Source organism: Terrapene carolina, unplaced genomic scaffold (genome assembly GCF_002925995.2).
Source record: "Terrapene carolina triunguis isolate 2854851 unplaced genomic scaffold, T_m_triunguis-2.0 Scaffold848, whole genome shotgun sequence".
Taxonomy (NCBI): Eukaryota; Metazoa; Chordata; order Testudines; family Emydidae; genus Terrapene; species Terrapene triunguis.
This window is the reverse complement of record NW_020665199.1, coordinates 264,028-275,223: the sequence shown is the minus strand read 5'-3', so window position 1 is coordinate 275,223 and position 11,196 is coordinate 264,028. Positions and strand designations below refer to the sequence as shown.

The 11,196-nt window shown below is 62.8% G+C and overlaps 2 protein-coding genes across 2 annotated transcripts in view; both read left to right on the top strand.

Annotated features, from left to right (window-relative positions):
- The first annotated feature begins 2,467 nt into the window (after window positions 1–2,467).
- Window positions 2,468–5,517, top strand: ABT1 (activator of basal transcription 1). Its single transcript, XM_026660912.2, has 4 exons — window positions 2,468–2,616; window positions 3,408–3,654; window positions 4,235–4,410; window positions 4,926–5,517. Exons 2-4 carry the CDS (start codon window positions 3,423–3,425, stop codon window positions 5,313–5,315), a joined length of 798 nt encoding a protein of 265 aa, XP_026516697.1. The 5' UTR covers window positions 2,468–2,616; window positions 3,408–3,422; the 3' UTR covers window positions 5,316–5,517.
- A 3,139-nt stretch (window positions 5,518–8,656) lies between these two features.
- Window positions 8,657–11,196, top strand: part of LOC112112652 (lysozyme C-like) — a 4,272-nt gene continuing 1,732 nt past the window's right edge. The window contains exons 1-2 of the mRNA XM_026660913.2: window positions 8,657–8,901; window positions 10,926–11,087. Coding sequence (XP_026516698.1) covers window positions 8,763–8,901; window positions 10,926–11,087 — 301 coding nt within the window. The 5' untranslated portion in view covers window positions 8,657–8,762. The remainder of the gene's footprint in view (window positions 8,902–10,925; window positions 11,088–11,196) is intronic.

Below are 11,196 nucleotides of genomic sequence, written 5' to 3'. Positions count from 1 at the left end.
CCGCCGCCGCCACTCGTGAACACCATCCTGGCCTCCCTGTGGACCGATTCTTGGAGAACGCCAGCCCTACGCGCAGCAGCGGTCAAAAAAGGCTCAGAGACCAGCGGGAAAGGGATCAGAAACACGACAGAAAATATAATGTCGCTGTATGAATCCGTGGGCCGCCCATATCGTGGGGACTGGGTCCAGTTCTGGCCGCCCCGTCTCAGAAAGGGCCCAGTGGAAGTGGAAAAGGCTCAGAGAAGGGCAGCAAAGGTGACAGAGGGGCTGGTGTTCAAACAAAGAGAGACTAAAAAGATCAGGGCTGTTTAGCTTCGAAAAGCGATGACTTGGCGGGGGGGTAGGAGAGAGGTGTAGATGTGTGTGGAAAAAGCGAATAGAGAATTCTTCACACAATGCACAAGTAACCTGTGGAACTCACTGCTGGGGGATGTCGCGATGGCCAGCAGGATAGCGGGGTTCAAAAAGGAACTGGAGAAGTTCCTGGAGGATAAATCCATCCATGGCTGTCAGCCAAGATGCTCAAGGAAGCAACCCCATGCTCCGGATGACAGTAAATCTCTGACGGGCAGAAGCCGGGCGTGGATCTCTCCAGAATTGCCCTGTTCTGTACGCTCCCCTTGAAGCTCTGGCATGAGCCGCTGTCGGGGATGGGAAGCTGGGCTAGACGGATCATGATGTGACTCACCACGGCCACGCTTAGGTTCTTAACTTTTAACGCCTTGTTTGCAACTGGAATTTGTCTGGCTTTATCTCCCAGGCATTGGATCTCACTCTGACTTTCTCCTCTAGATTAAAGACCAGTTGGCACCAGGGATTTCCCCGCTCAGGTGCCGCTATCCACCCACCTTGCGCCCGATCTCCCAAACAAAACAGCCCGTGCTCCTTCGATCTCCCCACTCAGGTATCTTCTCCAGCCCTAGGACCATTTCTGTGACTCTTAATCAGAGACTACCAGGGTTGGAAGGACCTCAGGCGGTATCTAGTCCAACCCCCTGCTCAAAGCGAGACCAATCCCCAGACAGATTTTTGCCCCAGATCCCTAAATGGCCCCCTCAAGGATTGAGCTCACAACCCTGGGTTAGGAGGCCAATGCTCAAACCACTGAGCTATCTCTTCTCAGCAGCCTCTCCAGGTCCTTTGGAAAAGGGGGGCAGAGAGTCCTGGCGTCTGGCCGTGGGGTGGATGGGGCAGATGTCGACTGTCCAGCCATCCGCCACATGGCTCTACAGGCATGGGAGGAGGAGGGGCTTGGACCGCTGGTGTTGATTTTCAACACGTCCTGGAGCCCAGCCATCTGGGGAAGGCCCAGAAGACAGCTAATGTCTGGCCAGTGTTTAAAAGGGGTGAATGGGACGACATGGGTAATTACAGGCCCGTTCTCCGGACACGCGGCAAGATAATGGAACGGCCGGCATGGGACTCAGTTAATAAAGAACGAACGGAGGGTGATGTAATTAATGCCAATCAACATGGAAGGACTGGGGCAGGGCCTGTCTCTCGCTGTGTGTCTGGGCAGCGCCTGGCATGACGGGGCCCTGATCTCAGCTGGGGCAGGGACTGTCTCTGGCTGTGTCTGGGCAGTGCCTGGCACGACGGGGCCCTGATCCCAGCTGGGGCAGGGCCTGTCTCTCGCTGTGTGTCTGGGCAGTGCCTGGCACAACGGGGCCCTGATCTCAGCTGGGGCAGGGACTGTCTCTCGCCGTGTGTCTGGGCAGCGCCGATCTCAGCTGGGGCAGGGACCGTATCCCCCAGATCAGGTCAGCAGGGAGTTGGGGGGCACCTGCTGTCACCTCAGTTCCTGCCACGCGCATTCGGTCTCGCCTCCTCTCCAGCCGCTGCGTCTCCCGAGGGCTGACGTGCCTTGGTCTAATTAAAGGGCGAACCCTCCCGTCCCCTGATTCATCCCCCTCCCTGGGACACGCCGCACCCCCATTTCCACTCCCCGCCCGTCCAGCTGCCACGGCCAGCCGCTGGATCAGGGCCTGCTTAAGAGCCCTCTAGGATCTGGGTCCACCCCCCATGGCTGAGTCCCTCACAGTCTGTATCCTCCCACTGCCCCGGGAGGTAGGGCGAGGCTGTGACCGCTTCCCCCCTCCCCTCGCCTTGGGCAGATGGGGAAACTGAGGCAGGGAGTGGCCAGAGGTCAGGGCTCACAGGTGCCAGGGGAGGGCTGCGTTCACGTTACCCTGGCCCGACCCCCTCGGTTATTCCTCCACCCCCCCCCGTGCTGTCCTCCTTCGGCCCCCAACTTCCTTCCCTCCAGCCACGCCCCTCACAGCCCTGGCTCCGCCCCCGCTCCCCCCTGGGGGTTCTAACTCCGCCCAGGCTCCGCCCCCGCTTCCTCCTGGGGGTTCTAACCCCGCCCTGGCTCCGCCCCCGCCTCCTCCTGGGCGTTCTAATCCCTCCCTGGCTCCGCCCCCGCTTCCCCCTGGACGTTCTGGCTCCGCCTCCGTTTCCTTCTGGGCCTTCCGATCCCGCCCCTTTCCCCGTCCTGGCTCCTCCCCTATTTCCTCCTGAACGTTCTGACCACGCCCCCTCTGCCTTTGGTTTCCGGGTCGGTCGCCCCACGCACGGCTCCCGGGCCGTAAAGTGAGGCCAGCGGGGAGCGAACGAGTGAGTGAGGTGGGGGCGAGGGGCAGAGCTGGGGTCACGTAATGGGGGTGTGGGGGGCTGGGCGGTATTTGGGAACAGCCGGCCGCGGGGGGGGATACAGGAGCACGTGGGTCTGGGGGGACTGGCGGAGGGAAGGGGATGTTGGGGGAAGGGCGGCAGGGGCTGGGGGTCACGTGGGAGATGGGGGGCGGGGGGAGGGAGAGATCTGTAGGGCGGAGGGGGACGTCTGGGGGGGCATGAAATCAGGTGGCGGGGGGGGGACTTGTGGGACCTAGAGGCGGGGGGCCGGGGGATGCGGGAGGGAGGATGGGTGGGGTGGAAGGGGGAGTGGATGGGGCAGAGCTGGGGGTGCTGGAGCATGTGGGGCGGGGGCAGGACAGCAGAGCCCATGGGGTCTGGGAGGATCTGTAGGCTGGGGCGTGGGCGGGGACAGGGCACATGGAGGGTGGGGTGACCAGACAGCAAGTGTGAAAAATCGGGACAGGAGGTGGGGTGTAATAGGAGCCTATATAAGAAAAAGACCCCAAAATCGGGACTGTCCCTATTAAATCAGGACATCTGGTCACCCTAATGGAGGGTGGGAAATATGGGGGGCTGTAGGGGTGGGGAATGGGGTGGAGGAGTGGGAAGATATGGAGACAGGGACATGTGGGGGAGATATGAGGTGCTAGGGGGTGGGGAATGGGGTGGGCAGGTAAAGGGTTGTGGGGGTGGGCAATGTGGGGCGGCTGTGGGGGCGGCACGGAGGTCGGGGTGGCCTGAGGCTGGATCTAACCCCTCCCTCTTGGCAGGGGGCAGCGCCCGGGATGCTGGAGGAGCCGCAGGGGGCGGAGGAGGACAGAAGCCCCCCGGGGGCCGGGCAGGAGGTGGGCGAGGAGGGGAGCCCCCGACTTGGAACCCCCGACCCCCCCCAGGGTAAGAAGATCGTGCCGGGCATCGTGTACCTAGGGCACATCCCGCCCCGCTTCCGGCCCCGGCACGTCCGAAACCTACTCAGCGTCCACGGGGAGGTCGGACGCATCTTCCTGCAGCCCGAGGGTGAGTCCACAGAGTGTGTGGGGGGCTGGGCACTGGGGGGCGCTGTGCTGTGGGGAGCAGGGCAGGGGGCTGGGCAAGGGGTGCTCTCCCCTGGCAGTCAGGGCCGGGCTCTGGGGGGGTGCCGTGCTGTGGGGGGCTGGGCAGGGGGCGCTCTCCCCTGGCAGTCAGTGCTGGGCGCTGGGGGGGGCACCGTGGGGCAGGGAGCAGTGTGGGGGGCTGGGCAGGGGCGCTCTCCCCTGGCAGTCAGGGCCGGGCACTTGAAGGCGCACAGGGGGATGTCGGTTACCCAGACATGCCCTGACCCTTTTCACTCACTAAATCTCCCTTGCTGGTTTTCACCCAATATTTGGGGCGCGAACCCAGGCGTCCTGGCAAAATCCCGTCTTCAGCTGGAATCGCTGGCTCCGGCTGCATATCAGACTCCCCTTCACTGCCTGGGTGAAAATATATCGCGGCGTTATGTGCGGCTGTTCCCTGGCCTCCTCGCCCCAGAGGTGGCTGCATCTCTGCGCCGGGCGGGCCTGTGGCTGGAAGGGGCTTGCAGGAGGTATGGCAGGGGCTGATCTCTCCATCCCCCCAGAGCGGTTCGTCCGGCAGAGGAAGAAGAAAGCTGGCGCCAAGGCCAAGAACTACACGGAGGGCTGGGTCGAGTTCAGGGACAAGCGCGTGGCGAAGCTCGTGGCCGCCAGTCTGCACAACACGCCTATGGGCACCCGCCGGCGCAGCCGCTTCCACTACGACCTGTGGAACATCAAGGTACCGGCGCTGGGAGGGGAGTGGGGTCTAGTGGTTAGAGCGGCGGGGCTGGGAACCAGGACTCCTGGGTTCTCTCCCTAGCTCTGGGAGGGGAGTGGGGTCTAGTGGTTAGAGCAGGGGGGGCTGGGAGCCAGGACTCCTGGGTTCTCTCCCCGGCTCTGGGAGGGGAGTGGGGTCTAGTGGTTAGGGCAGGGGGCGCTGGGAGCTAGGACTCCTGGGTTCTCTCCCCGGCTCTGGGAGGGGAGTGGGGGCTGGTGGGTTAGAGCGGGGGGCTGGGAGCCAGGACTCCTGGGTTCTCTCCCCGGCTCTGGGAGGGAAGTGGGGTCTAGTGGTTAGAGTGGCGGGGCTGGGAGCCAGGACTCCTGGGTTCTCTCCCCAGCTCTGGGAGGGCAGTGGGGGCTAGTGGTTAGGGCAGGGGGGGCTGGGAGCCAGGACTCCTGGGTTCTCTCCCTGGCCCTGGGTGGGGAGCGGGGTCCAGCCGGTCAGAGGCAGTGAGGGTCCGTCTGTCCCCGCAGTACCTGCACCGGTTCAGGTGGCCGCACCTGAGCGAGCGCCTGGCCTACGAGCGGCAGGTCCGGCAGCAGCGCCTGCGGGCCGAGATCTCCCAGGCCAAGCGCGAGACCAGCTTCTACCTGCGCAGTGTGGAGACGAGCCAGCGCTTCGCCCGCCGGGCCGCCGCCGCCCCTGCCGGTGCCGAGGAGAAGAGCTGGGGCTTCGTCCAGCGCCCCACAGAGGAGGAGATCCAGTGGCGCAAGGCGGGCGCGGGCGGGCGCCGGCTCCGTGGGCAGCTGGCCAAGGCCCGGGAGATCCAGTTGAAATCCCAGACCAGCCGCTCCTTGCTGGCCAAGATCTTCAATGCCGCGGACGCTGCCTCGGAGGAGGCACCGGGGGGCCCGGATCTGTAGTGAGAACCCCGGGCGCTGGGGGGCGCCGTGCTGCGGGGAGTGGGGCAGGGGGCTGGGCCGGGGGTGCTCTCCCCTGGCAGTCAAGGCTGGACACTGGGGGCCGCCGTGCGGTAGGAAATGGAGTCGGGGGGGCTTTGGGGTTCTCTCCTGTCTCTGGGAGGGGAGTGGAGTCCAGTGGGTTTCAGTGGGAGTTGCTGGGAGCCAGGACGCCTGGGTTCTCCCCCCAGCTCTGGGAGGGGAGTGGGGTCTGGTGGGTTAGAGCGGGGGGGGGGCTGGGAGCCAGGACTCCTGGGTTCTCTCCCCAGCTCTGGGAGGGGAGTGGGGGCTGGTGGTTAGAGCAGAGGGATCCTGGGAGCCAGGACTCCTGTCAATTCCCATCCAGCGTGGCACAGAGTTGGGGTTTCGGGGAGCTGGCTGGGGCTCCGGCTTCCTGGCCTGGGGGTACCAGCGTGGGAGCGGGGAGTGGGGGAGGTGGATCCGAACCGGGCAGCAGGACTCAACCCGAGGCGGGGGGGAGGGAGCTGGGGGGAGCCCAGATTAATTTAAGCCCTGGGCAGGCTGCAGGTTGGATGCCCCATCCGATCACCCCCAGCCCACTTCACCCGCCCCCCACGCTGTCCCCCGCCTGCCCCTCGGCCCTGGGGCGACGGGCGTTTGCCCCCCAGCAGCTGCTGGTTCCTTAGCCCCGGTGGCAGGCTCTGAAGACCAGTCGTTGCCTCGACTGACCCCAGCGTCTCGGCTCGGGATAGTCCCTTCCCCCCCGCCATGGCCGCGCTCGGCCGCTGGTTTCCCCTGGGGACACTCGGACCGTTGGGCCAGGCTTGATCCCGGCCCCTCGTCTGTCCCGAATTCGAGCCCCTGACTGGCAAAGGAAAAGCCCCCTTGGAGTCCGTCCCCGTGCATTTGATGCCAGCTGTGACGCGGGGGCTCGCCGGTCCCTCCAGCTGAGTGTCATTAAAAAACCCGAGTGACTGAAAACGAACCCGGCGACTGTTGAGTTTATTCCAAAGTGGCCGACGGCTCGGCCTTCAAACGCCGCTGCGGCCGGGGCCTCGGCGTCCACGGGCGGGTTTCCAGCGGGGAGCGTCTCGGCCCGGCTCTGTTGAACATCTTGACCACCGCGTCTCTGCATTCCCAGGGTGTCCCCAGCCGCAGCACCAGCCCTTCGGCCTCCGATTAGCTGCGCCGGGGGCTGTGGGTTGGGAGCCAGGGGGTTAGCAGAGGGACCCTGCGATATGAGGCCTGGTCGGGAAGGGCTGGCGTAGGGCCTATGGGCCGCAGTCAGGCCCTGCCCGCGCGTTCGCTGGCCGGGACGTGATCTTGGTGAGACCGGGGGCTGCAAAACCACAAACGCTCCTACAAGGGGCCAGGCACCGGCCGCTCGTGTAAACACGCCCCGGAGGGATCGTGCCAGGACCCTCCCACTACCAAGCTACGGTGTGAACGCCCCCTGCGCCCTTGGAAAGATAAGCTCCGGGGGGCGGATGAGATGTTTGGATCGACCCGCCAGGTACAAGGCACAGGGTGGTGACTGACCCTGGCAGTACGTAACTTGTTTGTATCGGTGCATAAAAGAGGGGTTGCCGAGGGGTCATCTGGCTGGGGGACGGACGGACGGAAAGTCACTGAGCTGGTCCGTTGTCATGGGGCTTGCGTGTCTGAGTGTCCCTGTTATGGGGCGCTCTGACTGGGCCAGTACAGCTGGCCGGGCCCCTTCCCTGCTGAACGGAGCCGCTGGTCTGTGCAGAGCCGGTGCAGCGCCTGGAGAGAACATGCACACAGCCAACAAGGGACGGGGAATGGGGCCTGTCCCCTCTAGGGGCACCAGCTTCCATCCAGCCCCAGGGCAGGGACTGGCTGGCTTAGGGGGGTGGGGAATGGGGCTGGGGCCTATCCCCTCTAGGGGGCGCCGGCTCCCATCGGCCCTGGGACAGGGGCCACCCACCCACACCTCCCCAGCTCCCACCCCCCAGGCTGAAGGCTGCCCTGGCTCTGTTGTCTCCGGCCCAGGGACTATGTTGCATCTGGAGTTTTACTGGCGGCAGCTCCCCAGAACCGAACCAACAGCTGGGCCTGGCCCCCTCCCTCCAGAGCAGCCCGATCTCTGCTGGTGTAACCCCCCGGGGGGCGCAGTAGAGCTCCCGGCCTTAACCCAGACAGGGTGCAGGTGGGTCCAACCCTGGCCTTGCCCCATGGCTGGCATCCTCCCCCCCCCCCCCCCCCGGCGCTGGAACGGCCGCCCCGAGGTTTCCCCTAACAGTCAGGCCCCTGTCTGGTTCTGGACCAACACCGCCCTGTGGTGTTCCCGAATTCTGGCACCGACGGTGAAGTTGGACCTGGCTTGGCCTCGCCGCGGGCGCTCCTGGAGAGGCGCTGGGGCCCGGCAGCTCAGTCCTGGAGTCATGGGGCCCCCTGGCACAGCGTCACCCCTGGGGGTCCGGCATGCGGCCGGGGGTTGCGCCCTGGCAGTGGATTAGCGGCGGCGTGGCGGGATCCTGGGGATCCTGGCTGCTCTTTGCTCTCCCTGGCTGCCTGCGGCCCCGATCCCTGGCCCTGCTTTGATCCCTCGTCGCACCCCTTTGCCCTGTGCTCCGGGGCTCTGCCTCGGGGGCCTTGGGTGGGTCCGTGCAGCGCCTGGCGCGACGGGGCCCCGATCTCCCCTGATGCTGTTTCCACCCAGCGTGCCAATCTCGGCAGTGGCACAAGGTGTCCTGTAAACACGGCACCAGGCACTCGGCCTCCGGACTCCGATTAGCTGGGCCGGGGCGCGCGGTGCCTGGGCGAGATAAGAGCCTGTTTGCGTTGACTGGAGAACGGCCAGGAACGCTCCCACCTGCTGGGACAGGGGGGGCTCAGGACCCCCTCTGCTCCTCCCCAGCAGTGGCTGCTTCTGTGCAGGCACCAGAGCTGCCGTCCCTGCAGCTTCACCCCTTTTTTATCCATCCCTGCAGCCCCTCTCTCTGGGGAAACTGAGGCTTGGAGCATGCGTCCAGCTCCAGGAGGACGGACGGGGGACCCAGCCTGCGAGTCCCAGAAAGGAAATGGCATATTCTGGATAGAACCCAGGAGTCCTGGCTCCCTCCTATGTTTTAACCAGAAGACCCCACTTGCCTGCCCAGAGCCAGGGATAGAACCCAGGAGTCCTGGCTCCCAGCGCCCCCTGCTCTAAGCCACCAGACCCCACTTCCCTCCCAGGGCTGGGGAGAGAACCCAGGAGTCCTGGCTCCCAGCCTCCCCTGCTCTAACCTACTAGACCTCGCTCCCCTCCCAGAGCCGGGGAGAGAACCCAGGAGTCCTGGCTCCCGGCCATACCCGAGATGCCCTTGTTGTTCTCGGTGCTGGGGGGAGGTGACCTTGACGAGGGGCGTGGGCAGCGCCCGGGGCTATATAAAGCCGGGGTGCCCGGTGCCCAGTACCCACTGCTCAGCTTCCCCTGGCCCTGCGGAGATGAAGGCTCTTGCGCTGTTCGCCCTGCTGGCCTGCCTGGTGCCGGGTAGCCTGAGCATGTACTACGGCCGCTGCCAACTCGCCCAGACGCTGCAGCAGCTGGGCCTGGACGGCTACATGGGCTACAGCCTGGCCAACTGTGAGTGACCCCCCCCACCGCCCCAGACCTCCCACTTCCCACCGGGGCGGGGGATGGGGGCTTCAGGCAGTTCCTTCCCGTTTTAACGGGGGCCATTTCTGCAGTTGTAGGGTTTTTGGGGGGGGTGGACAATTATTTAACGACAGGAGCCTCTGATTGTCACACGGCGACGTTTGATAACCAGCAAAACGAGGCTTGGCAGACACCAGTGTTTAGGGGGTTTTATACTTTCGACGGGTCCGAGCACGGTTTATCTTGCACTTTTTTCTGATTTTTTAAAAAACCCCTTTACATTCGCACAGTTGTGCAAAATTACGGGTTTTAAACCTCCCCTCCCCCCCCCCTGTTTATCCATTTAAATGTTCCCAGTTGCACGAAATTCTGGGTTTTAAGCCTTTTTTCTCATTCGATCCATTTAAATGTTGATACTTGGGCAAAACTGTGTTAAGATTTTTTCCTCCACTTAGATATTCACAGGTGCACAAAACTGGGGGGTTGCATTTTTTTCTGTTTCTAGCCATTTAAATGTTCACAGTGGCACAAAATTGTTTCAAGCATTTTTTGCCCGTTTGTCCATTGACGTTTTGAGCTGCTCAAAACGATGAGTTTGACGCATTTTTGGGGTCCAACTTGTATCCGTTTAATTTTGCCCAGCCGCACGAAATTCGGGGGTTTGAGCCTTTTTTCTGTTTCTAGGCATTGAACTTTTGACAGTTGTGCAAAACCATTTTACGCATTTCCCCCAATTTTTATCCATTTAGCCCAGGGGGGGCCGCATGCGGCTCTTCAGAAGTTAATCTGCGGCTCCTTGTCTAGGCACCGACTCCGGGGCTGGAGCTACAGGCGCCAACTTTCCAATGGGCCGGGGGGGGGGCGGGGGGCTTCACTGCTCAACCCCTGGCTGTGCGACAGGCCCTGCCCCCCCTCCACCCCTTCCTGCCCCCTTCCCTGAGCCTGCGGTACCCTCCCCCCAGAGCCTCCTGCACCCCACGAAACAGCTGATCGGGAGGTGTGGGGAGGGAGGGGGAGGCGCTGATCCACGGGGCTGCCGGTGGGTGGGAGGCGCTGGGAGCCAGGGGGGAGCTGATGGGGGGCTGCTGACATATTACTGGGGCTCTTTGGCAATGTACATTGGTAAATTCTGGCTCTTTCTTGGGCTCAGGTTGGCCACCCCGATTTAGACGTACACAGCTGCACAAATATTTGTTAAGGATTTTTTTTCTACTTGTATCCATTGACATTTTCACAGCTGCACAAAATTATGGGGTTCAAACATTCCCCCCCCCCCAGTTTTTATCCATTTAAATTTTCACTGTCACACCCAGTCACGAGTTTTAAGCATTTTTTAAAATCTATTTCTAGCCATTTAAATTGTCACCGTGATGGGGTTTCACCATTGCGTTTCCATTTGTATTGATTGAAATCTTCTGAGTAGGGGGAAGTCGTAGGGCAGTTCGGGGGGCGGGGGCGGCCAGATGAGAATTATTTTACAACAGTAGATGCTGACGATCGACACGTTTAAAGCGGCATAACCGTTAAACCGCAAACGGTCGCCCTCCCATGTCAAAATGCTCCTCTGTCCGCAGGCCATAGAGTGACCAGATGTCCCGATTTTACAGGGACAGTCCCGATATTTGGGGCTTTTTCTTATATAGGCTCCTATTACCCCCCACCCCCTGTCCTGATTTTTCACACTTGCTGTCTGGTCACCCCAGCAGGCCGCATGGTCCTGACATTGCTTTTGTTAGCACGGCTGGAAATATCTCGGCCTCGCTCTGAAAACCATCTGTCAGATCCCAGCCCGCCCGGCTGTGCACAAGGTGCCCCTCAAAGGGTGCCAGGCTGAGACTGGCTCTGCTTGCCACAGCTCCCTCTATAAATACCCCGCGGTGCTGACAACAAGCAGCGCGTCTTCCAAGCTCGCCCGCGGGGGTGTGTGTGTGTGTGTGTGTCACAGCGCCACCTGCTGACCATTCCCCGCCATAGCAAGCTGAGCTCCCTCCCTCTCTATCTCTCTGACTCAGGGGTCTGCATGGCCGCGCACGAGAGCAGCTACAACACCCAGGCCACCCACTACAACAGCTGGGACGGCAGCACCGACTTCGGCATCTTCCAGATCAACAGCCGCTACTGGTGCCAGAACGGCGACGAGTACAGCTCCAACATCTGTCAAATTCCCTGCAGCGGTGAGGTCGGGGGAGAGATCCTCTCTCTTGGAGGGAGCCTTGTCGGGCTGTTCCTCAGCTGTCCTGCCCCAGAGGTGGCTGCCTCTCAGCCATCCCCGCGCGGTGTTAT

Coding starts and splice junctions, on each gene's coding strand:
- ABT1 (XM_026660912.2), top strand. CDS start 3,423: ATGCTGGAGGAGCCGCAGGGGGCGGAGGAGGACAGAAGCCCCCCGGGG. Junction 3,655..4,234: donor CATCTTCCTGCAGCCCGAGG/GTGAGTCCACAG, acceptor CCATCCCCCCAG/AGCGGTTCGTCCGGCAGAGG. Junction 4,411..4,925: donor ACGACCTGTGGAACATCAAG/GTACCGGCGCTG, acceptor CTGTCCCCGCAG/TACCTGCACCGGTTCAGGTG.